This window comes from Lycorma delicatula, chromosome 13 (genome assembly GCF_047948215.1).
Source record: "Lycorma delicatula isolate Av1 chromosome 13, ASM4794821v1, whole genome shotgun sequence".
NCBI lineage: Eukaryota > Metazoa > Arthropoda > Insecta > Hemiptera > Fulgoridae > Lycorma > Lycorma delicatula.
The window spans coordinates 20760242-20788190 of record NC_134467.1 but is presented as its reverse complement, the minus strand read 5'-3'; the positions used below and the strand labels follow the sequence as shown (position 1 = coordinate 20788190).

The 27949-nt window shown below is 29.5% G+C and overlaps 2 protein-coding genes across 4 annotated transcripts in view; one reads left to right on the top strand and one right to left on the bottom strand.

Moving 5' to 3' along the window:
* Positions 1-272: 272 nt before the first annotated feature.
* LOC142333537 (MICOS complex subunit MIC10-like) lies at positions 273-6911 on the bottom strand. 2 transcript variants are annotated; one of them, XM_075380802.1, is made up of 5 exons: positions 6807-6911; positions 6587-6715; positions 5939-5986; positions 4324-4439; positions 273-728 (listed from the first exon to the last, which is right to left on the bottom strand). In XM_075380802.1, exons 2-5 carry the CDS (start codon positions 6663-6665, stop codon positions 717-719), a joined length of 255 nt encoding a protein of 84 aa, XP_075236917.1. In that variant the 5' UTR covers positions 6666-6715; positions 6807-6911; the 3' UTR covers positions 273-716. The 2 variants fall into 2 exon arrangements, with proteins under 2 accessions (XP_075236917.1, XP_075236918.1); XM_075380803.1 differs by having other exon boundaries at positions 6820-6838.
* The window catches only part of LOC142333536 (glyoxal reductase-like), a 34706-nt gene continuing 13557 nt past the window's right edge, over positions 6801-27949 (top strand). Inside the window, exons 1-7 of one of the 2 annotated variants that reach the window (XM_075380801.1) lie at positions 6801-6935; positions 11183-11290; positions 14927-15007; positions 17624-17731; positions 18682-18835; positions 23984-24116; positions 26391-26595. In XM_075380801.1, the coding sequence (XP_075236916.1) occupies positions 11188-11290; positions 14927-15007; positions 17624-17731; positions 18682-18835; positions 23984-24116; positions 26391-26595 (784 nt within the window). In that variant the 5' untranslated portion in view covers positions 6801-6935; positions 11183-11187. Of the gene's footprint in view, positions 6936-7269; positions 7476-11182; positions 11291-14926; positions 15008-17623; positions 17732-18681; positions 18836-23983; positions 24117-26390; positions 26596-27949 lie in introns of those variants that run through there. The other variant, XM_075380800.1, reaches the window with a different exon arrangement.

Sequence of the window (27949 nt, the reverse complement as noted above, 5' to 3'; positions counted from 1 at the left end):
CAACATGTTACCAGTTAAAAATAACAAATAAATTTAAATAAAATTAAACGGAATTAGAGTAAATGAATGGTTTTCTCCAAGAACATAGCTTTACAATCTTAGTATATGGAAGTGACATAAGTGTCACGGACTTGTGCCATTTGCATGTATGCTACGAGCTACAGAAATTGCCAAATTAAAGGTAACAGGTGGTGCTAAAGGTGTTAAATTTTGACAATGGGGAAACTATGAAAATTTTAATAATCAGTAATGTAATAATAAAAAATACACAATTAACAAAAACACAAACAAAATTATTCATTCATACCTATTCTTTAATACAATAACAACTGGATTCAATGACAAAATTAAAAAAAAAAAAAAATTGAATATAATACAATGCTATTATTTTTAAAAATACATTATATCGTACAAATGTACATACAATGAACAAATGTTGGCTGTATATCTTTTCTTTTAAATTTTATTAAATCAATAAAATGCATCAGCCTACCAAATAACTTATCGTTCTATTAATTACTAATTATAATAACAATAATAAATAAAAATAAATTAAAAAATTATATTTTATGTACAAATAACTATTTAATTTACTGAAATTTATTATAATTATCATTTATTTTTCTAAGAAAAAATACACGTGGATATATCTTCTCTTCAAATTCGAATTTGAATTTAATTATTAGCATCTTCAAATAATACGCATTATTTGAAATTCAGTTAGATGACTGAAACAAAAGAAAATCAAAACAAAAATTAATTTATACAATCTAAATGTTTTAATATACAGAATATAAGAAAATATATTACTACCACAAGAAAAAAAGAGTTGGAACTTGTGTAGTTATGCAGCAGTTATTAATTGATAATTGAGGTTTATAAAAAGTAACTGTTTTAATTGTAATAGTGTGACAAACATCACAGCTGCAATGTTAGTAAATTGTGATCATAACATATTCGCAGTGCAGTACTTCTCTACGAAAATTTGCCATCTCCAATGGGTTTAAAATCAGATGATGATCTAACCTTACTTGAGGACTTTATATTAAATTACTATTTTTATTCATAATAATCATATAGCATTTTATTTTTTTACAGCATTACACATTTAAACTTACTTTTTGGAATGTTCATACAATAGTTTTGTTATAAAATATATGACTGAAAATTACAAAAAAAAACCCTTTTTGTAATTATGCATTTACTTTCTACTTTCCTGTATATATAGCACTACAGCCCTAGAAGGGAAAGTATAATAATCAGTCCAATTTGGGCATGTGCGGTTTTCACTGGATCTTGACATTTTGTCATCTAAGGAACCCAAAAACCAGATAGAAATTTTCCAAATGTTAATGTTCGTATGTTCAGTGATGGCCTCTAAATCACTTTATATCTCCAGAACTACAGGATCAATTTTGACCAAACCTGATCAGATTATTTCTATATATGGGACACTGATGTCATTAAATTTTCAACTTAAAAGTTCAAGGGGATGAGGCTGTAGAGCAAGGACACCTTTAGTATCTCGAGATTTCACCTAATTAAGATCATATTTTTCTTAGGCAAGTTTGTTAGCAATTGAATAATAACAATATTTGCAAAAAACTTTTTTTTTGCAAAATTGCACCCTCACCCAAAAAAATGCTGTTGTAATTGATTGCTATGTTGTGATGTCACAGGCGAGTAGAAGAATTAAATAAATGAATAATATTTTAAGTGTAAAAAAGTAACTCAGTTTGGCCAGGTCTCAAACTCTATCGCCCCGTTGACTTGGTACCTGGTGCGTTAAGTCTCGTGGCTATACCAGTCTGCCAAACGTATAAGCTAAATTTGTTCTATAAGTTGTGAAATTACATGAGTTTTGTTAGTGCCGACTGTCACTGCTAGTACCGCTACATCCATGAAAATTAAATATGGTATACGCGCGCACTATAGTTAGAATCATTGAATTAAATAAACTAAAAAATATTATATTTATAGAAAATGATAAATACTTTAAATCAAGTTGTATGTGTAAGACTGCATCAGAAACAACCCAGAGTTGTATGAATTTCCCAGAACGTGGCTTTAGCCGCCTGATGGGAAAGTTTTACAATTGTGTTGTCATTTTTTTTAACGCAAGATAATGGTAATTTTAATTTAATATAAAATAAAAAAAACAATTTGTATAAAATTAAATAGTGATAGTGTACACAAGTTTTTTAACTGGATATAAACTGCATCGTTATGTTAAATGAAGAAACTAAAGAAACACCACCAAAACAATAATGGAATGTTATTAAATTTAACTTACGCCCAATAAATTTTTGAATTTTATCTTTAATTTACTGTGTTATTAATAAGATGAGAATTAAATTTTTTAAAGATTTTTTTTATTAAACATCCTGCACAATCTTAAAAAAGTACTATAATTCTACATAATCAATACCTATGGTAAATACGGAATAAATGGAAATTTTATGAAATTTTTTAAGAGAGGTGTTGAAATGAAAAAGGAATGTAACGGGGAAAAAAATCACTAAAGAGATAGGTGCCGAATAGGTGGATTGGTGTTATGGAGTTAAGAATACGTACTACGTATTTATTGCAAATTATAATAGGAAAGTTTTAGAAGAACTTAGTAAAACAGAAAAAGCTCGTAGGAGACGGCGAGCATTGGCAGTCTGCAAGGGAATGAGGCGTCAGAGGGTGCAGGGTTGGACAGGTCTGCAGCTGAGTGCCTTGGGGTCCCTCTTGAGCACGAGGGGTGTCGCTTTCGTGCGGTGAGATCGTAGACACTCCACTCCTGGTGCCTGAGGGCATTGCTCACGTTTTTAATGATTTTAGCTGACGGTCGTGTGGGTAAGTGATAAGTAGTTGAGTTGTGTATGTGTGATTTTTGTATACTCTGGGTGAGATTGTGGAAATTTAATTAACTTTTGAGTGTATTTTGGTGGATAAGTTATGTCTTGTGGCAATGTTTTCATGATTGTTGTGCGCTTGTCTTGTGTTGGCTTGATTGTATGAATGTATAAATGTGTGTGGTATGTCTTAATACCTGTTAAGTGTTCTATTTTTTTTTCCTCCTTCAGGTAATTGTGGTGTGCAGTGTGTGTATGTGTGTGTAGTGGTCTGGTATGGATGATGTTTGCTTGTGGAGACCGAATGTGTGTGTGTGGGCGTTTACCCCCTCCTGAAGTAATACTTTATTACCGGTTTTCCAGGAGGTAGGGTTGCCAGGGGTGAAGGTTTAATGTGCATGTGCACAGGAATACATACGCATTTTCTTTTAACAGCTTGCAGAACCTATTAGCAAGTACAACACTGCTTCAGAACCCATAAATAGGGTTCCTCCACCTCAAAAAAAGAAAAATTACGTACTACGTAAATGTGTCTAAAACAGTGTGTGATTAAATTTTTTACAGCAGAAAACACAAACAAGTGACACTCATTTTCATCTAAAAGCCACTTATGATGATAAAATTGTAACTGATGAGGAGCACTAAAATGAGATGGATGAATAGATCCAAAATGACTGTCAAATCAACAACCCATCGCAACCTAGATAGGTACATTGAAAGAACAAGCTAAGAGACATTACCACACACGACTGAGCTTCTGTAAAAGTCTGTTCGTGGTGTGCTACACACTCACAGAAAAGAACAAATAACCAATAAAAGGAATACTGTAAACAGCTTCTGAAATGTTATTCTGATGATTTCTTTCTGGGTATTTTTATTTTCCAAAAGATGATGAACTGAAAGGTCCAATGAAGTTGTTGATCTACTAGGAAACATTACCAGAATTCTTTTTTTCAGAATGAGAAAACTGATTCAGCATTACATGAAATATTTTCTGTAAATTGTAACTACATGGAAAAATAGATGTAAGTTATTATAGAAAATAAAATAACTTTAATGACATATTTCCTTCTTTCTTCCACATCTCTTTTCATGTGCAAGTAATGAGCAACTAACTGTATATTATACTTCAGCCGCCCCTTTTATTTGTAAAAAATGTTGTAATTCTATGAAATATTCTCAAGTACATCATAAAAAATTCAATTTCATGTTTTTATTACGAGTCTCTTTTAATATTAGAAATGCATAACATTTTATTAATTTTCTATTTTGTAGATTGATTGTAAGAATTTAAACATTGATAAATTCCATCCAGATTAGGATGTCTAGTTGAAATCTTTTACCCGAAAAATTCAATAGTTTCATTAATTCTCTGATGATTTGTTAGAATGCAGATATTATTAAACTATATGAATCTTCAAATAAAAAAATCTAAAAAATAGCATAAACTTGATAAATTATTATTCATGAAGTACATACTTACTTTATGTGTTACAGTACTTGGGGGCAATGTTAATGCACCTTTAATTTCACGTTGACAATTACCATACGCCAATCCAAGACCAAAAGCAGATCCAAATACTAAAGGCCATGATCTACCTATAAAATATAATTTTATGGATAACTGAGTAAAAAATTATTTTTATAATATTAAACATTTGTCCTTTTTTATATTGCTTTATTACAAATGTATTACGATTACAGAAACCTTTACAAATATTATACTTTGATATGATACATTGTTTGTTTTCTTTTTAAACCATTTTACAAGATGAATAAACTTTCACACCACAATATTTTGCACTTAATTGATGCGGGATCGCGCAAAAGTTGATTATGTTATTAGTTTTTTTTTGTTTTTCTTTTACTGAGTTTTGGTGGTCAAGTTATTTTTTGAATTTAATTAGCTCAGAGGTTGTTGATGAATTATTTCAATTTTCAAAAAATTATAAATGTAATAATAAATATAAATAATTATGCGGACATTAATACAGATTATAACTTTTACAAAGAAACATATTCAGCCTTAAACGAAATGAATAGAATTCATTCAAGAATATTTTTTTAATATAGGATAATTCATGATGAATGAAACAAACTTTCAGGACATATTCTACTGGTGACAATAAAGAAGAAAGTTCAATTATAAATAGGTTCAGAAACGCTTCATTAGCGAGTTAGTGTCAGCTGGTGAAAGATTTTGCCCTGATTTCTGCACCATTGGTAAAGACTAATTCTTGGGATCAAAATTAAGGGTGGTTATATATGAAATCTTACCTGAAAACTGAAAAAATAAGTCTCAGAACTGAATTTTAAGTAGTTTTCGAGAAATCTGGGATAAAAGTCAAAAGATTGGGATTGAAAAACATAATGTTTTGTTTGGTGTAGAATAATCTTGTTAAATGGGTAGTAAACAAATAAAAGTTTTAAACAAAATTAGTAAAAAATTTGATTCTGAATAAAATCCACAGAAACTAAATACAAACATAAGCATTTCAATGTTTATTAAAAATAAAACATCAAAATGTGGCATACCTTAACTAGGTATTTAACAGAACAAAATTTTTCAATGTTATGTAAGAAAAGAATATTTAAAACAAATAAATAAAAACAATAAAACTGAATAACAAACAATTAAATAAACTTCTGAAAATATTCTCTGCCTCAGTGGATACAACACTCTGCCTGATGAACAATGTTTTTGGTGGCTATCTGTGTATTTCAAATAAAACAGTTTTATACATATAGTAATGATTTCAAGAAGCCCACAGGTAGTCCAGAGCCTGACTTATACCTCAAGATCTATTTAACAAAACTTTTTACAACATAAAATGGGTAAACTTTTCAACTTCAATCTTTCGTTTTAACCTTAGATTTCTCAAAAACAACTAAAAATACAGTTCTGGGACCTTTATTTTTCATTTTTTCAGGTCAGATTTTATATAAAACCACTTAATTTGGGACTGAAGAATTATTAAACATAAAATAGTATTACCTCCTGAAAGTTTCTTACAGTTTTCATGAATCACCAGTATAAACAAAAACCATTACTAGATAAAATAAATAAAGTTTATCTTTTATTACTTCATAATACTTACGTTTAAAAAACAGCAATGAACCAACAACACCTATTGATAGACCTCCACCTATATAAAAAAAATCATAAAAATAAACATAAATTTTAAAAAATCGATCACATTATAAGTACAATTTATATGAAATAATACAGACTAGGATCTGTACTATGCTAATTAAACTATACACAGGAACATAAACCACAATCAGATTTATACACAGATTCTAAGAATTTACAAATTTATAAAATTAAACAGCCACAATTCAAATGATTCTAGCCAGCGTATTTATGAAAATAAATGTATTACAGAACAATACAATATCTAGATTTTATCCAGATTAGGATGTCGAGTTGTAATAATTTAATAGAATAATTCAAAATAGCATTAATCCTTCATGTGTTAAGATGAGATGTGATGTTAAAGCCAATGTAAATCCCACTTCAGGCAATAGAAATAAAATAATATTGGTTAAACAGTTAACCAATATCGGAAATATTCTTAATTACTACTAAGTCTATGAACTTAGAATGTATAAAAAATAAATGTAAAAAATTAACAGGCAATACCGTATAGGTTATAATATTGATAAAATCATCAAACAAAAATATCATACAACTGTAAATATTAAACAAACTTTATTTTAGAAATAGAACTTCTGTTAAAACTGACCTATTTTCAATATACCGTCATAAATACATCTATCCCATCTTTTACCTAATTCATCTTCTGCAAATGTAGGTCGAGCCATTTTGAAGAAGGACGTTCGCTTTTAATAACGAGTGAAACAGCTGATTGTTACTGAAAGTATTAAAGAATGTATGAAAATAGGTAATTTTACTTTATATTTTGAAAATTAAATATAATACAAATAATTCTTTATCGTTCTTACTTAATTTTCATACCAATAATTTGTAATCAAGAGAGTTAAATTTCTATTAATGTGTTGGTATTGCAACTGAATTCCAGTGAAGTTAGGTACGAGTACTTACTGGTTAAGTGTTCATTTTCAGTTTGAAAGGTTTGTTTGTTTTTTATTTTTTAAATTGTTAATTAGAATAGTTTTATTTTTTGAATGAAAAACAGCGTTTATATATGTTTTTTTTTTCTATTGGCACAACTCTGAATTTTGTTTCTTATAGGTTTTCTCATATTAATAAACTAATATTATAAACGATAAAGGTAACAGGATTTATTTTCTTTTTTTTTTTTTTAATTGGTATTTTATTTTGTTTACTTACTTTCACTGTTTGTTATTTAAAATAAATCAGTTTATTTTGATATTCTGTAACAGTTCGATATTAATGTGGTGGTTTCTATATATACTAAATATTTGTAATCGTAGGTAGATTGAATTTTATAATTACGTATTAATAGGATAGTAATAACAATACTAAGAAACAAATATTACATAATTGTAAAAATAATTGCATCGTACAGATAAATTACATTGTGATTAACAATTTTGTGTTATCTGATTAATATTAGTGTGGAATAAATAACCGCCCGCAGCACTAGTGCAATAACTGTAATTATAGCAGTTTTAAGAGTTTAAAATGTTGTAAGTATATATTTTTTAATTTAAGTTAGATACAATCAGTATCATTTTTCATATGTTTTTAGTAGTTATTTATCATGATTTGGATATACACATGAGAATTAAATGTTGTTTTAATAATCTTTAAATTTAAAGTAGTTCCTTAAAAAAAATTTCCCATGAAAGCATAACATAGAAACCATGCAATTAGAAAATTTTGTTAAAAGTTTTTCAGAATTTTATACAAATTTTTGCTAATTTACATTCAACAAATTTTATTTCAGTTAATTTGCTTTGACAAATTATCAAGAAATCATAATTTCTTTTACGGATTCTAATTTTTTACTATGTTAAAAGGAATTTGAACTGTGAAAATTTGTGGTAAATTTTAGTAAACTTAATGTCATTTACCCTTGAATTTATGGTATCATGGATCATGTACCAACGATTATTTTTTAACGCTAATATCGATGTGTAGTCATTAGTGTCTCCTTGTTTTCCAGAGCAGCTATCTGTTGTACATTATAACCAGTAAATTAAATACAGTTAGATACCAGTTATAATTCTTATGTCTCTTTTACTTAACTTTAGTGTCTTTAACCAAAATTCATCGTTGGCTGGTAAATGGAAAAAAGCCATTGAAATGAAAAAAGGAATCTGTCTTAAATTAAAAAAAATTCTGTGAATGTTGTTTTCAGTTCTACAACCTAGTTTTCATTGCTTTAATTTTTTTGCTAGTTTATCAAAAGGGAAGTGGATTTATATTTTGTGAATTGTATCCTGAGCAAGTAAATGCAAATAGAAAATTTGAAAATTAAATATTTGTATGAAAAAATTATATTAAATAAATTTATTTATAACATTCAATTAGAAAAAAAAACATTCCGTTTATGAATATGTAGCCAAAAGTTTTTTGAAGATCACATTTTGTATCTAAGCTCTGTCATTCCATGCAGTCTCATAGTGAAAATCCATATGACTTGATACAACACTTCAATAGAAATTTCATCTATTCCTCTTCGAATCTTGGCTTTTAGTTTTTCTGTCATAGCAGGTCGGCTACTATACAATTTGTTATTAAGGTGACTGCAAAAGAAGAAATCACATACCAACGCATAAGGAGAGCTGGGAGGCTGTGAAATATCACCATTTTCCAAAATTATATGGTTACCATACAGCAGCCAATATTCGTGATATGTGTGATTTTGTTCCAGCTTGTTGAAACCAAGCATTGTCAATAATTTGTGGAAATGTCTGTAGTTTTAATGGAACAAAATTTTTCAGCATGGCAACATGTTGATCTGATATGGTCTTGAGACTATCCTGGTTTTTAAAGAAAGTAAGGATCTAATATGCCATAAGGGTCTTTATTTTATATATACTTATGCCATGAGTGTAGGTTCCTCATGTGCCCAAAAATTTTGTTCTTAAAAAATTTATTATTGTGGAAATAGGTTTTGTCCAATGTCCATGATTTGTTAAAAAATTGTTGCTCTTGTGATTATTTACGATCATTAATTCATAGCGTTGATGGCACATTATGTGATAGTTTGATACTTTAGGTAGTTACTGAACAACCTGCAACTTGAAAGCCGCTTGAACAGTCTCGATATCGTTTGGTGTATGAACAATCTACATACTGCCAGGAGGTTTCTTTGTCATTACTGAACTTATTTTCTCAAAATTATATATTTATGTGTCAATTGCATGTGCTGACTGTATATGATCATGACATCCTAAATTAATTTGGGGCACAAAATTCTTAGTATGGTCTCCACACTGCCATTATTTTTATAAAAAGCTTTGACAACAAAAGTATGTGCATACTGCTCCAAGTATCCATGAAAACTAAATGACAAGGTGGCATGAGTTAGCTTCTATAAGTTATCCAGTATTGATACACACCCTGAGTTACCAATATAAATTTCCTGTTTCTCTGAATCACCTGTTTAATTCTCACATTCTTAGCCCATTTTCAAGTTTCATTAAAATAAGTATGTATAATTAGAAAAACAAACATAAATTGTGTCACTGAAATAAAATTAAATAGAGAAGTTGAACGATAAGTCCTTTTGCTTCAGTTCTATAGTTAATGAAAAAAATAAAATGCATCTTAGCAATTGTACAGATTTAACTTTTAATTATTCATACAGTAAACAAAAAAGATCGTAAAAAAAAATATCATTCATTTTATTTACCAAAATTTAATAACGATAGATTTTTCTGTTTTTCTACAAGGACTACAAGGGTCATTCAATAAATATACAAACAAATAGCTGTACAGAAAAAACTGTTTATTAAATAAATACAATTTTTTTTGTATACTTATTCCCATCTTTTTACGATTCTTATCCCCTCAGCGAAGAATTCTTTACCTTGATCTTGAAACCAGTTTTGTACTTTTTTCTTTACCCTTTCTTTGTTGTTTAACTTGATGCGATGCAAAGCTTCTTTCATCAGACCAAACAGATAAAAATCCAAAGGAGCAAGGTTAGCGCTGAAAGGATGATCTGGTAGGAGCTCTCATCTCACTTTGCCAACAGTTTCCAGCATCAGTTATGCCATATGAGGTCGAGCATTGGAGTGGTCAGATCATGAGCACTTCTAAAGATGGTTAACATGACCTTAACAGCCGATGGTTGCGTTTTGAATTTCTTACTGATAGGCGATGTTTGGACTCAAAATGATGTATCCAGGTTTCATCGCAGGTTAAAATCCTGTCCAAAAATGCGTTGCCTTCAGTATTGAAATGATTTTTGAGTTCGGTGCAAATGCAAAACTTTCGGCTTTCTAATGAGCGGTAAGCTCTCTGGGGACCCTCCTTGCACAAATCTTACAGTACTTCAGTTTTTTTAGAATGATGGAATGAGTTGTGCCAACACTTACTCAGCAATTTGTTCAACAGTAAGTTCATCGGTCATCTCGTTTAAGTGAATCAATACGAGAATCTAACGCCGAGGTCGACACTGTTACTGGACACCTGGAGCAGTGTTCACTCTTTTGCGGCTACTTTTAAACTTTTCCATTCACACATAAAAACTTGCATGGTTCATGCAACTACTGCTGTATTGTTTCTTCATCTTAGAGAATATTTCTGATGGTTGTACACTTTCCAAAAGTAAAAATCTGATCCTAGAAAGCTGTTCTTCAAAAGTACTTTTCTTTGAGCAGATATGCCATTGAAACTAAGACTTTAGAGGTTATGTTTACATAAATATTAATCGAATAGCTGACTAACACTCTTCGCAAGGTTGTGAACTACAAAAGTTTGAATTGCATGCATTAAGCATTTCCTTCGCTAAAATTCTTGTCTGTTTATTGAATGACCTTCGTATATTCTAAATTTTATCCACAAGAACATGTCGTTATATCATACAGAGAACGATTTAAACATAAACTTATTACTATGTAAGTTGTAACTGAAAAATGAGTGATAAAAAGATATTTACCCTTTATTTAACAGGTTATTGTTAACATAATATCTGGAGAAATTTACACGTAACATAACCTTAACATTCAGTAAAGAAATAATTGATAAAAGAATCTCTTTGCTTAAGCTTTCTTCAATTGTAAGTGAATTTTGCTACAAACATACCTTCACGTTTTTGTTTAATAATAATAGCTGTTAACAGAATGCAAATCCAGATAATTTTAATGTTTGTAAAGAACTTATAATTCTCATAATCTTTAGTCTGTTAATTCTGTTTCTTATTTCTTATATTTTTTTTCAGATTTAATGGACTCTTACGTCGGTGTTAAACGTGTTCTTCAAACTCCAGGTAGAGTTATTGAAAAAACTTTCACGTTATCATCTGGAGCTAAATTACCAATTGTTGGTTGTACGTATTAAATTTTTATTATATTAGTATATTAAAATATTGTAATATTTGGGAGAAAAATGAGTTCCTCAAAATTAAAAATTATTAAATTCTTTAGGAGGTGGTGCTTGAAAAATTTTTTTCATTCAGGAACTCGCTCAACAACAAATTATTGCTAGGAGACGTGTTTAACATTTCATATTATCGTGTTATTCATAGTAAATTATGAATAAAACATGTTTTTAATATCTGTAAAAATAATATGTTTTTAAGTGTGTAAGATATGGGAATAAAATAAAAAATACTTAAGTAGTTAAACACCTTAATGAAATTTAGTTATACAGTTAAACCAACTGTTCCACGCATTTGATGTAAAAGCAAAACACTTTGTGTTCTATTTATTCGTTATCTACTATGAATTTCATATGATAATGATGAAAAACGCATCTTATGATTTCAAAATAGTGTTGTTTTCAAAAATTAATAATACAAAAAGAAAAACTTAACTCATTAAGAATTTCAAAAAAAAAGGAGGTGGTTTTAAATTTGATATTATTTTAATGCACAGGGGTTGGTAGAAACTTAATGCATACTGAAATGTAATGGGAGAACAAAGTTTCGCAAAAAGAAAGACAGATTCTACCGTAGGCAATCAAAAAAATTAAAAACACAACCCTCTGCAAAAAAATTCTTTTGATATTCCAGTTTTAAACACATGTAAGCTCAGTCGAGTAAATTCTGTGGGACTCATAAGAAACATTAAAACACCTTAAGAGATGACTATTCAGTGTTTGACAATCTGTGGAGCCGATAATTCAGAAACACGGTAATACTCTCGGCTAACTATGTGCAACCGTTGATGATCTTGTTGAAATGGTTTGTTACAATCAAAAAATTCAAAACACAACCTCTGCAAAAGATTTTTGTGACATTTTTCCAGGATTCTTAATATGTATACATGACTGATTACCTGGAAACCAGGTCAACTGTAAATTCTGTATGATACATAGAGTTTATAAAAAGACCTTAGTAGAAATGCGTGTCATGTTTGACACGCACCATGGAGGCAATAATTGTGCAAAACAGTAATGCTCAATCACACACATTACATGCAACTGCCAAGCTGCCAAGGCCTTTGTGAAGTTGAAATTTAAACCTATATCACACCTTCCATCTCGGATCACATTTGGCACCATGCGATTTTCAGTTCTCTCTTCAAAAGAGGGATATTAGGCACCATGCGATTTTCAGTTCTCTCTTCAATTAAAGAGGGATATTAAGGTATTCATTTCTTTATAGATGATGAACTGCAGTGAGGTCATAGATAAAGGAAAAGACCACAAACATTCTTCATTGATGGAATGACAAAAATGGTGCATTGTTAGGAGAAATGTGTAACTGTAAATGTTGATTTCATATAAAAATAAATTAATTTTTTGTAGCAAATAAAGCATACTTTCACACCCGTAACTGTTTCATTTGACTTTCTTTTTGTTTGTCAGTTTGTTTGAGCAAACTGTGCGTTACATTTTGGCCATCCGTCATATATTAGCATTTCTTTACCATGTGGCTGATTTTGATGATTGTTTTTGTTTTGTAAAGTAAGTCCCTCCCGTGACCATGATTTAAGTTTTTTCTTGATAACTCAAATTGAAAATATTTTAAATGAAAAATTATCTACATAGATAATTTGAAAATATATTTGTCATCATCATTGTTTAGTGTTGGATTATTATTTTTATTATAATGCCTGATCTTAGTGGCAGAATGGTTGCGTCTTTGCTTTTCATCCAGAGATTCTGGGTTTGTGTCGTGGTCAGGCATGACATTTTTCACACACTACAAAATTCATTATCATCCGTTGTAGTTATTATTATTAAATATCAGCCTGTAGTTATTGTATAAATTATTAAAACAGTGATTTATAGTTTGGTGTCATTTGATACTAAAGTACTTTTTTATGAAAAATTAAAGAAAATTGATCATAAAATGTAACATGAAACATTATTCAAATCGCTGAAGTCACCTGAGAGTAAAAATTTAAGTAAGATATTCTTCCTCTATTACATATTCTTATTTTTATATTGAAGAATATGTTTTTGGAGGTATCTGCATCATCAGTAAAATTTTGAATGTATTATTAACCTTCTTAAGATCAAGATATAATTATTAATATATAATTAATATTTTAACCTTTTCCCATCACAATGATCCGCGGTTGATTAGCACTCCGCAAAAATATGTTGGTATCTGATTGCCTCCCTTCATATTCTTATGCTACCCTCTTGTGAAAAAAATTACAGTATATTAAAGAGATTTAACAAATTCTGACAAAAAAAAACCGTTGTTAAGATTGGATATTTTTTATGCCTGTAACAAAAAAAAAAATTGAAACAGTACAGAAATTACGATAATTTAATTGCAGGATTTTTTTTGCGCATTTTACTGCGTTTTTTTATTAGCAAAGTTTTTTTTGTCTTTATGAAACATAGTTTGCTGATTTTAAAAATAATACTTTCAGGCAATTCGGTTGAAAAATGGGCAAAATATGATGAAACACCCATGTCATAAATCACATATTTTAGTATAAGTGAAAGTAGATTCAGAAAACTACGTTTTATAAAAATTCCCAATATTTAAAAGGCTATTCAGATTGACAAAAAAACAATTTTTACTGTATACTGTTATTCATTACGAATCGTTATGTGTTTCATATTTACCGATATCTTTTGTAAGAAAAGATATTTTAGAAAGTAAAAGTGACATATTTATCACCACAACAACCTTTTTTTTTTGTTTGTGCCGTTTAACATAATTTATTATGTGTTTCAATACATCGATATGTTGCTAATATAATAAGCTATTTTTGTAAATAATAAATAAATCGGTAACCCTTATAGCAATTATAATACACAAGTCCCACACACACACACACACACACACACACACACATCATACATACATACATACATACATACATACATACATACATACACACATAAGCACATTTCTGAGAAAAAAATGGTCATATTCTTTCTAGTCTAAATAAAACATTTTACATCATATAAACCTCATTCAAATTGTGTAATAAAACTGATTCCTTTGTGAATATAAAACAAAATAACCAACTTAGATACCATATAAAATGATTTTGTAACAGCGTTTTAAAAATGACGTCGTACATAGCCAGTTTAATGGCTACATGATCAGAAAAAGTTAAATATAATGTAATCTATATTTTTACTTTCTGATTTTATATAATTGATCTTTGATGCTATTCTTTAGTAATGTTAACACATATTATCATCAAAAGTAGTTAAATTAATTTTCCTTTTTCAAAAAGTTCTGTTGCTACATTTTCCAATTTTTTTTCAATTCCCTGAATGCTTGTTGAATTACTAAATAACAGTTTGAGAATGTCACCTTAAAAACTGCATTTTTTAAAAAAACAAACAATGCCTTCATTAATTCTTTAAATTAAGGTCTTTGAGTGTTTGTAGTTATTTTAAATTTGGTTTCAACTTCTCTAAAAATTAACCTTTAAACAATTGATATTTATTACATTTTACAGTATTAAAAAATTTAAATAATATTTCTTAGTTTTGTAAAAGTATAATTAATTATCTTTCATCTTTTTTAAATTAAATTTGTTTTTAGTGGGAACTTACAGGATACGTGGTGAACAACTTATTTATAACGTATTAGACGCTGCTCTTGCTGCCGGTTATAGATCCATTGGTAAGTATAATTTAATAATTTGGTTCTCATGTCTGTTTCTTTTATTATTATAAAAATTTAATGTTATTAAACGTTTTAGGTAATTAAAAAGTTTTGTAAAATTTTCATGTAAGTCTGATTATTGTATAACAAAAAAGTGCACTCACTTTTTCGATCTTGGTAATAAAATTTTTATGTCCATCTGTACAACCATTAAAGACAGTAATTTCTGTTAGACATATCTGATAGCCATCAGTTTTTCAAAATCAAAATAAATCATATTCTCTGTACTACTACTACTACTACTACTACTACTACTACTATTACTAGATTTTATTTATACAGTGATAACTTAAAAATGTTTTTGTTTGAAGTAATGATGCATTTTACATGTGTAATTTTATTTGCACAACCTTATTTTTTCGAAAAAGTTTATTAGGTAAGAAATAGGGGATGTTCTGTCACACTTAAAAAGAGTGTTATAGTCATGATACCAAAGAAAGCAGGAACAGATAAATCTGAAGAATACAGAACTAGCCTAGTTCTAGCCATGCATCAAAAATTTTAACTAGAATTCTGTACAGAAGAATTGAGAGGAGAGAGGAAGAAGTGTTAGGAGGAGACCAATTTGGTTTCAGGAAAAGTATAGGGACAAAGGAAGCAATTTTAGCGTTCAGGTTAATAGTAGAAGGAAGATTAAAGAAAAACAAACCAACGTACTTGGCATTTATAGACCTAGAAAAGGCATTCGATAACGTAGACTGAAATAAATGTTCAGCATTTTAAAAAAATTGGAGTTCAAATACAGAGATAGAAGAACAATTGCTAACATTTACAGAAACTGAACAGCAAAAGTAATAATTGAAGAACATAAGAAAGAAGCTGTAATAATAAGAGAGTCCAACAAGGATGTTCTTTATCTCCGTTACTTTTTAATCTTTACATAGAACTAGCAGTTAATGATGTTAAAGAACAATTTAAATCCGAAGTAACAGTGCAAGCTGAAAAGATAAAGATGGTATGTTTTCTGATTATATAGTAATTCTAGCTGAAAGTAAAGAAGATTTAGAAGAAACAATGAACGGCATGGATGAAATCCTACGGAAGAACTACCGCATGAAAATAAACAAGAACAAAACAGAAGTAATGAAATGTAATAGAAATAACGAAGATGTAAAAATAGGAAGAGAAAAGATTATGGAAGTAGGAGAATCTTGTTATTTGGGAAGTAGAATTACTAAAGATGGACGAAGCAGGAGCTATATAAAATGCCGAATAGCACAGTCGAAAACAAGCCTTCTAATTTGTTTACATCAAAAATTAATTTAAACATCAAGAAAATATTTTTCAAAGTATACGTTTAGAGCGTAGCTTTATATGGAAGTGAAACTTGGACAATCTGAGTACCTGAGAAGAAAAGATTAGAGGCTTTTGAAATGTGGTGCTATTGGAGAATGTTAAAAATCAGATGGATAGATAAAGTGACAAATGAAGAAGTGTTGTGGCAAATTGATGAAGAAAGAAGGATTTGAAAAAATATAGTTAAAAGTAGAGACAGACATATAGGCCACCTATTAAGGCATCTTGGAATAGTTACTTTAATATTAGAGGGACAGGTAGAAGGAAAAATTTGTGCTGCAACGTTTGGAATATATAAAACAAATTGTTAGGGATGTAGCATATAGGGGGTATACTGAAATGAAACGACAAGCACTAGATAGGGAATCTTGGAGACCAGTCAAATGACTGAAAAAAAAAAAATGTTACTTGAGCTTGTCGATTACAAATTTACATTAAATTACAAATTTGAGGAATGAACTCTTTAATTGTTCATTTCTTTATGAACTTTTCAGATTAATTCAACATTGCATAATCTGGAATCATTTTTACTTCAGATTAAACCATTTCATTATGCGTTTAATTATCTAGCAAAAAATTTTAATTAAGTGTGATTAACAGAATCATCTTTGTACTTTGTTAGGTGTTTGTAAGCATTTGTGTGAAGTTAATTGTTGAGCTCTGGAATGTCTTTAAGAGTACCACGTTTTGAAGAATGAAAGAGAAACATTTGTGTAGATAAATTTTTTCATTCTCACATATTGCTGCATTCCATGGATTTTTTATTTGTTATTATTCCAGTGTTTACCTTAATAATTTTGCAATCAACAATAAAGTCACTGTATCCATCACAATGGTTAATTAAATCAACAATAACATAAGGGTTATTCAAAAAGTAGTAATGTCCAGTTTAAATCTGCTGCCATGATATATTCCTTTTCTTTTCAGTTGGTTGAAGGAAATTGTGATTTTTCCTCTATTAAATAAGATCGTGCCAGTCTTAGTGTGAGATTTCAATGCAGTTGACATGTTAAAATTCATGCATCCTTGTTATTTTTACAAAGAGTTTTGTTAGGGGGGGAGGAACATCAAGTTAAAATGGTACACTTGGTGATCAATATTATGAGTAACACAAATGTAATGGCAACACGTAATTCTGGGAACAGTTCTGAAAGGGTTAAATGCTTTTTGGTTAATACTATGTTTAATAGACTATTTCCTGAACCCTTTTTTAATAGTAAAAAATCAACTGATTTTATTTTTTCCTTTCTGTTAATGTATTTTTTATGTTTTCTTCAGACACTGCTACTGTTTATGAGAACGAGGCTGATATTGGAAATGCATTGCAAAAACTGCTTCCCAAATATAATCTTAAAAGAGAAGACATCTTTATTACTTCTAAATTAGGTATTTTTTTTCTTTTTTATTACACATACATTAAGTGGGTGTTGGACATGGAAGTGCTCATTTATTATCATAAAGCCCTTTGGATGTTCCAGAGTGTGGGAGCTGGATATGAAAACGTTTGTTCCAAAAACAGAAACAGATTCGACATGAAATTTACCAAATGGTGTTGAATTGATTTCGATGAGGGAAATAATTTTTTTGCATGAATTGTGTCACTAGTGATGATATAATGGACCCAACAGCACACGCTTGAGTCAAAATTGGCAAATATGGAGTGGGAGAGAAGAGATTTATCCTGTAAAGGTGAAAGATGACAATCAACTGGAAAAATCCTTGCAACCAACTTTTAGGACTGGAAGAGTGTATTGTTCATTGATTTTTTCCATAAACATCATATTATGAATGCTGAATACTACTGCTAACTCTTGGACAAAATGGAAGCTGCCTACAGGAATAAAAGTCACTGTCATCCGATCGGAAATGTGATTCTTCTTTGTGACAACACCATGCTTCACTCAGCTATTGACACTGGATAAACTGGATAAACTGGATAAAATATACTGGGAAACCTTATGACTTTACCCCCAGTACGATTTGGATTTATTCAACTGCAATTTCCTTTTTGCTTGGGCCGTGAAGAATGTACTGGGAGGACTTTTATTTCAGAGTGACAATGAAGTTGAGGTGTTCTGTGCGATTGGCTTGTGACACACCCTCAACATTTTTGTGAAGAAGGGATACAAACTTCTGAAACATTGAGAAAAGTGTGTAGAACTTCAGGGAGACTTTATAGAAAAACAATAAATATGTTTTGTATTTTAATTCTGTATTAATATATGAAGTCTGGTTTATGTTTGACTGACTCTCATACCTAAAATAAGTAGCATATTCTTACAAAATAATATAATATTTAATGTATATGATCAGCTGTTTTATTTATTCCATTTCAGCACCTTTTGATCAAGGTGGTCATCGCGTAGTAAAAGCTGTATCACGATCATTGGAAAAATTAAAATTGGATTATTTGGATTTGTATCTTATACATTGGCCTGGTGTAGCTAATATAGATGTGTCTGATAAAAGAAATGCAGAATTACGCTTTGAGTAAGTTGTTCTTTTAATTTTATTATATTAATTGTGCACATTTCTTGACTGTGATAACTTTTTAAGTATGGATTTTTTTCTAATTACTTGGATTTCTTGATTTTTATTTTAATAGTAACATTTTAAAGCATAACATCAAAGGAAAAAAAATTAAAGAAGATAAAATCAGGATAATATTTGACAAGTTATTTTAGTTTACCTAAATATTGCTTTCAAATTGTTAAATTTTACTATTATTTATTCTGTTAGAATTTTACTATTAGAATTCACTACGGAAGAGTTGAGAGGAAAGTAGAAAAAGTGTTAAGAAAAAACAAATTAGGTTTCAGGAAAAGTATAGGGAGTAAGGAAGCAATTTTAGTGCTCAGATTAATAACAGAAAAGAAGATTAAAGAAAAGCAAATCAACATATATGGTATTTATAGACTTAGAAATGGCATTTGATAACGTAGACTGGAATAAAATGTTCAGCATGGTAAAAAATTTAGGATTTAAGTATTGAGATAGAAGAATAATTGCTAACATTTACAGGAACCAAACTGTAACAGTAATAATCAAAAAGCAGTAATAAAAAAGGAATCTGACAAGTACGTACCCTATCTCTGCTACTTTTTAATCTTTACATAGAACAAGCAGTTAATGAGATTAAAGAATAATGTTAATTTGAAGTGACGTTGCAAGGTGAAAAGATAAAGATCCTATGATTTGCTGATGATATAGTAATTCTAGCTGAGAGTAAAAAAGAGTCAGAAGAAACAATGAACGGCATGGATGAATTCCTACACAAGAACTACCGCATGAAAATAAACAAGAATAAAATGAAAGTAATGAAATGTAGTAGAAATAAAGTATGTAGACCACTGAATATAAAAATAGGGCAATAAAAGATTATGGAGGTAGAAGAATTTTATTATTTGGGAAGTAGAATTACTAAAGATGGACAAAGCAGGAGCAATATAGCACAGGAAAAATGAGGTTTCAAACAGAAATATAATTTGCTTGCATCAAAAATTAATTTAAACGTCAGGGAAACAGATAAATGTCACACCACACAGATAATACTACTGGAACATTATACGGCATCCTGGAATAGTCGCTTTGATATTGGAGGGACAGGTAGGTGGGAAAAATTGTGCAGATAGGCAGTGTTTGGAATATGGAAAACAAATTGTTAGGGATGTAGGATGTAGGGGATATACCGAAAACAAAATTGACTAGCACTAGATAGGAAAGCTTGGAGAGCTGTATCAAACCAGTCAAATTACTAAATGACTGAAGACAAAAAATTATGTATTATTTTTATTGTATGTTTATTATATATATATATATATATATACCAATATATATATATATATATATATATATATATATATATATATATATATATATTGGTTGTATGGGATCCCTACAGAAATACAATTTTTATTTTGCATTTAATCTGTTCTAGTAAATTTGCATCATTTATCTATTGGTTTATAATTTATGATATTAATTTAGAAGTATAAAGTCATAATTATACGTAACCTTTGTAAGCTACTTGACATGATAAAACTTATATACACTTATTGTATATAATTTTTATTTTTAACGTTTATTTTTATTTTCAGACAAGGTTAGCGAGTGTAGGTTATGTTTGATTAGATTATGTTGAATCCTTGTAATGATGAATCGCGCACTTATATTAACATAGCTTTTTTTTTTTTTTTAAAACACAACAGAAAATATCCAAACAAACATGCACTCACCACAAAAACAAAATACAAGTCACACACAGACAACAAATTATGCCAAAAGGATCAGCAACCTGGAATCCTTACGTTATGGGGAGTGTCATAGGCTTTATAAATATATGTTTGTGTGTATATATATATTTCTTGTGTGCGTGTGTATGTCACTGAACTCCTCCTAAACGGCTGGACCGATTTTGATGAAATTTTTTGTGTGTGTTCAAGGGGATTCGAGAATGGTTTAGATTCACAATTTGATCAAACAGAAAATGTTTTTTAATTTATTTATTTATTTATGTGTTGTTCTTGATCTTGGGATGGTTAAGGTTCACAACTAGATCCAGTAGGCAGTGCTACGATCGTGTTTTAAAAATTTTTTTTTTAATTTTTGGCATATCAGTCAGACCCGGTAGTTGGTGCTGCAATCGGATTCCTAAGAAATTTATTTATTTTGTTGCTTTTTCTCATACCAGTTACTTACATTGTAGCTTATTGTTGTTATTACATTAAAATTTGTATTTTTAACGGACTACTGTGTTTAGAGAGTAGTCTGAATTAAATCCGATAGTTAGTGCTGTTCTAACAATTGGATCTATTTACATTATGACTTTTATAAAGTGAAAGGTTAAATTTTATTAAGTTCCGTAAAAATTTATAAGTTTCTTAATGTTCAGTATTAATTGTAATGATTTTGCAGCCACAAACCTTTTCGTTAAAAAATTACTTTCCACCGAATACTGTGAATAGAGAGTGGTGTGAATCAAATCCGATAGGTAGTGCTGTTGTTTTGCCATTTGGATTTATTTACATTCTGATTTTTACAAAGTGAAAGGCTAAATTTTGTTAAGTTTCTAATGTTCAATTTTTTAAGGTTTTATGAAACTTTCAATTGTGTTCATTTAACCTGTGCGTATACTCAAATCTAACAATAGCAAAACATTGCCAAGTCTGCTAGAATTGAGCACTTATTGAGAATATTGTATTATATTATATATAATTTATTGAAATAACACTTTAAAGTGTAATTAAAAAACATACATTGTCCAAATTTGTAAGGTGCAGTATTGAAGTGAGTATTTTACACGATTTTTTCATGAATTTTAACGATGTATACACGTGCATTAACAATCAACTTAACCTACAAATTTAAATTGTCAGTTCTCATTTGATTCTATGCAACTTACGAAGTATTGAACGGCACTTTGAAAATAAAAATGTAAGTTTGTGAAATAAATTATAATATTTATAAAATTAAAATATAAGTTACTTATAATAATTATAGTTTAAAGTATATTTAAAAAATTGAAGTTATCATTTTTGTAGCTGATTAATTTTATAAAAATTTTTCTAAAATTGCTTTTAATTTACAATTATCTAAAATTTGGTAAAAGAGATGTTAAAATAAAGAATGAGAAAAATGATAAAAATTTCTACTAAAATTTTAAGTACGTTGCTTTTTTTTTTACAGTGCTTTAATTTTTTTATTAATTGATTAATTAAGCTATCACATGGTTATGGAACTTCAAAATTATTAATGTAACTTCAAAATAAATAAAAAAATGTAGGTGGTACTTTTTTAGAATGATCTTAAGTGAAAATTAGCAGTAACGTGGATGAAAATTTATTAATTACACTAATTACTAATTTTACGACGTTTCAATTTTTTAATTCATTTTCATCAGACATCTCAATATTTAGTGAAAATAAATATTAACCATACTACACATAATTAATCAACAAACCCGTTACAATAATACAACAATCAGAAACTGATAATAGTCATATTAATGAAATTTCATCCACATTCCTGCTAATTTTAACTTAAATAAGTTACTTATATTTATGTGTTGTGCATTTATTTCAGAACAATGCCGCGTCAGAACAATGTCTGTCGGGTCCACTTGTATATATATAAATGTAGTAGTAGTAGTAGTAGTAGTAGTAGTAGTAGTAGTAGTAGTGGAAATTTGCCAGTTCAAGCACAAGCTTTAATGAATTGAATTAATGAACTGTGAACTGAGCCTATATCACTATGTTAGCTGGGCTTCAGCTGATTGATTCAAATCAATTGAACGAATAATATTACAAAAATAATAAAATTAAATTTAAGTTAAATAAAATATTATTAAATAGATTTAAAATTTCTGTTTTATAATTAATGAACTCCTGAGTCTGCGCGTGAGGCTAGAGTGATGCGAGCACCTCATGTGAGGCTTGACCAATCATCACCATCAACTGGTAACAAACAGGGTGTCGCTGGGATGATGTTTTTTGAGATGTGCAATGGGGTATTCTTACAGTATCTCTGCAAACAATCGTCCGATTTTCAAAATTCAAACATTATATTCGTTAGTAGGTTGAAGGGTAACTTTTGTCTGCTTGCATCAGGTACACTCTCAGTCAGATCACAGTATTAATAATAACAGATCACAGTTATTACACGACTGCCAAAAAGAAGTATTATGTATTTAGGGTGTATGTATGTATGCTTGTTCCATCGTAGCAGCTCAACGGCTGAACCAGTTTAGATGTATGACCTCGTGTTGAAATCCGTATGTTACTGGGAGTATCATATGCTATATATATATATATTTAAAAAACAAATTATACTGTATAAAAAATTGTCACCTGCATTCTCTTTATTTAATCCTATATTAAAGAACAATTTTTTTGGCAGTCATGTTTTTCAATTTATAATATTTATTCTCTTCTTTTATTCTTTACAAAAAGAAAATTTTTTTTGTATTCTTCATCATTTGAATTACTATTAAAATAAAAGTAGTTTTGGCACCTAATATATTCCAGACCCCAACAGAAAGCAATTTTTTTTTTTTTTTCATAATAGTTATTCTTTATTTTTTCAATATTTTTAAACAGTTCTCTTTTAAATTATTTTTTTTTTTTAGTGATCACTTCTCAAATAATTTTTTCATAAATTTTCTCCATGGAGTAAGGAAGCCCTAAAATAAAAAAAAATTATTCAAAATTTGGGAAGTTTGATGCTTAAAATTGTCATAATCAATAAAAAAAAGCCCCCTGATAATTGGGGTCTCAAATTTTAAAAAAATTAGAAATTTTAGTTTTTTTGGTCCCAATGCATATAAAACTAATTTTGGTGAATATTAAGACTTTTTAAGGCTATTTTATTTTACAATTTTGTAGAATTTTTTATGATTTTATTATTTATAACTTTTTATTTTACTTTTCTTTTACAAATTCGTAGAATTTTTTATTTTGCATTTTTTAAATAATTTTACAGCACTAATTTTTTGCAAATTTACAGAATTCTTATTGTATAATATTAATTTTTGACCAGCATAGCCAGAAAAGTCATACATTACTTTGTCAAGCTTTTTTTTTTAATGTAAAGTGGAGTATTTTTTTTTATTTTTTCTTAATTTTGTGTAAATTAATATTACAGATCGTGGGTTGAATTAGAGAAAATTCATTATCATGGTGAGGGAACTTTAAAATCAATCGGTGTCTCAAATTATACAGCTCAACATTTAGAGGAGTTACTAGATGTGTGTGATGTACCCCCAGTAATTAATCAGGTAAGTTTTACTATTATTTATTCATGATTCCATATTAAAAGATTAGATTATTTTTTGTAATGGGGTAAACAAAGTTAACGAAAAGTTTATATTATTCTGAATTGACAGATTTTCAGATTGTGTGATGTATTTTATTTTGATAATTATTATTTATTGATTAAAGATATATCGTGTATGGTTCAACTTTATTAGATTAAAATCTTGGGCATGATGAAAAATTTCTCGATGAGAGGCAATCCCTCTATAGGTTGATTGTCCTGTTTATCTTCCTTATTCCTTTCTCCTTGGTGGATAAGCTGTAGGAATTAGATCAATCATCCTGGTTCTTTGTATGGTAACAATACAACTTTTTTCTGTTTTAAGCTGAACTACTATGAAGCACCTATAGGATATTGTTATTACTAAAATTAATCTATTAGTCTTCAGACAGATGGGTTATCTAATCTAATCTACAGACAGATGGGTTATTCTATAATGAGCCTAAATAATTTAACTTTTCTAGGAAGAAAGATTGCCACTGTTATGCTAATATATATACAGGTGATTCAAAGAAACGGGAAAAACTAATAAGTAAATTACAGAAATGACGATCTTTATGTGTCAGGTGAACTACGTATATAAAAGGTTTACAGTTAAACTATCACGACAAATTTCTCATTTTGTTAATTATTTTTAACTAGTACACCCGACAATGCTTCGCTATTGCCAGAATGTTTACAACATTTTAAATTTCACTAATCTCACTCTTGTAAAAATTATTAAAAATCTTATATATAACCTTAAACTTATTTTACTAAATTAAATGTCTTATTATATACAGAATGATTCAAAGAAACGGGAAATTTTAAAAATATAATAACGTTACTGAAAAAGTTTTTTAGAAAATGAATTTTATTTCATGTAATTGTACAAATGTTGCCATTTTAGGATACAACATTTTAGTTTATTTTTTGAAGATGACATCTTCCAGGTGACCTCCTCTTCTGCGTAAACACTCACGAAGTCTCTTCATTAAATTGTTCACGGTTTGACGTAACATTTCGACTGGAATTTCCGCAATTGCTTCTCGGATCTTTGCCTTCAATTCTTCTGTTGTAGCAGGTCTACCGTGGAACACTTTGCTTTTAAGGTGACCCCGCAAAAAGTAATCGCAAGCTGAGAGATCAGGCGATCTGGGAGGCCATCTAATGTCACCGTTTCGTGAAATGACACGTTGTCCAAACAATCGGCGTACAGCTGCCATCGATATTCGTGCAGTATGTGACCAGGCTGTGTTAAGAATCGGTGGAAATCTCTTTTGTTGTTCCACAACAAAGGTTTCAAGCACGGCTACGTAACGAGCCGACGTCACTGTAATTGCAAGACCGTTGTCATCCTCAAAAAAATAAGGACCTATAATACCGTAAGATGACATAGCACACCACACGGTCACTTTTTGGCTGTGCAACGGACGCTGGTGTAGCCGCGTAGGATTTTCTTGTGCCCGGTATCTGAAATTTTGCTCGTTAACAAATCCACCGAGGTGGAAATGCGCTTCGTCTGACATCCACAGTGCGTGAACAAACTCTTCGTTATCGTTTATCTTCTGAAGCATTACATTACATAATTGTGCTCGCACAACAGCATCGTTCGGTTTCAGTTCCTGGACGATCTGCAACTTGTACGGATGGTATTGCAAGTCCTTCGCTAACATTCTTCGAACACTTGAACTATGCGATTGTAAAGATGCTGAGAGACGACGGATTGACCGATGTGGACTTCGTGTGACAGCATCTTGTAAAGCTTGAACATTCTGTGGTGTACGGACGGTTCGCTCACGGCCTGGAGGTTTCTTTTTCATTGCCGAACTGGTTTCCTCAAAATTAGATATCCATGTTTTAATTGCACGCGCTGATGGAACACGGTCGTGCCGTCCCAGATTAAAATGGCGGCGAAATCCTTTACGCGCTCCCTCCACACTGTCATTATTTTTGTAAAACGCTTTGATAGCAAATGCACGTTGTGCACCACTCCAAGGATCCATGACAACTAAATTGCAGGTTAGGTTAGAGAGGCTGGCGCCACTTATCAAGTGGTACCAATCGCCCACAGCTACCAACACAACTTTCAAAATTTCCCGTTTCTTTGAATCACCCTGTACTAAGAAAATATAAGAGTTGTTTAGGAATTTGGTGGAGCCATCCTACATTGACTTCTCCTTTGCTGGATTATATATATATTATAAATAATTTTAACAAATAAGTCTTTTAATTCATAAATTTTTCTTTATTTTAGATAGAATTTCATCCTCATTATCGTCAAAACGATAATTTGTATAAATTGTGTGAAAAATCAAACGTTTTGTTACAAGCATATTCTCCACTTGGTGGAAGTAATAGTGCTTACGTGCTTGATGAACATCCTGTCAATCATGTAGCCGATATATATCAGAAAACATCTGCTCAAGTACTATTACGTTGGGCATTACAGTGTGGATATGGTATATTATATTCAGTTTTATTTTTTAAATTGTACAGTGTAGTTTTAATCGATCAAATTTTAACTTCTCTTATTATATTATATTAATTTTTTTTTTATAGATGTCCTGTGTATAATGCTGAATTAATTATTTATTTATGTATATTAATTAAGGGGGAGTTATTTATTACTTTTTTTATTTTTGTTAATACCTCAAATGATTGTTTTATACTGTACTGCATAGTTGTACAGCCTGCAGAGAAAAGACCCTAGTGTTTAGTGTTCTGTTAATTCAAATTCAAAAAATGTTGATGTAGGGTTTATTTCTATCTTCGTTCATTTTTAGTTTATTATCTAAAATTTGTTTGCAAGTTTACAGTTGTTAATAATGGAAAAGGGTGCTGTTTTATGAGGATCTGAGGGTCTGGGATTGGGTAGTGATATGAAAAAAATTATAAAGGACATGAAAAAATATAAAGCACATTAGTTACTAATTTATGTAACACAACTGCAGATGTAAAATGTAGAAAATAATTTAAATATAAGTTACATAACATTATAAATTAATATATGAGAGAGTAGTTACAAAATTATACTTGTAGATAGCCAAAGTTATTTAAAACATACATAAATAAAATCTTGATTCAAAGATTTATCAAATAATTGTAGAATTATTTATTATAGAATATACACCTTCATACTTGAATGCTTACAATAAGGATAAAAGTTCCCCTTGATAATTCTATGCATCTCTGTTCTTTCTTACTTTCTTCAGATACATCACTTTAATCCTAACCTTGATGTAACAGTACAAAATTATTACAATTATTAAAATTGTGCCAAATTTTTTAAAATAGTTTGCTTTTGCGATGTTTAATTTACTATATAAAAAACTGTTTTTTGAAGAAGATAATCTTACAAACTTTGATGTTATTAAAATTTCATTCTTCATAATTACAATATTACAATTTAATTTAAAAATGCTTTTATTGGGTAATCGATTAGTTCATATGGTATATGTCCAAAAGTTTCTTAATACCTAATACAAAATTACTGATTTGGTACAGATTGTTGCCTCTCTTTTTCATGAAGTAAATGTATTAACTATCTTGCTAAATTTCTCCATCACGTGGGCAAAATTTGATGTTAATTACAAAACTGCACTTAGAGAATAATATCTATAATCAATTATCATTAAAATATAATTAGTTCGATATGGTGTCAACATATTCATCTCTTGGTCAAGAATGAAATGATTGACCTGCATTGAGAGTGTTCGCTTGTGGCTGATCAGAGTAATAAATTACTTTGCCCAGAACTGCTTCTTCTTTCTTACACTTGTAATTAGATTCAATTTGACTTTTAATTAACTTTGT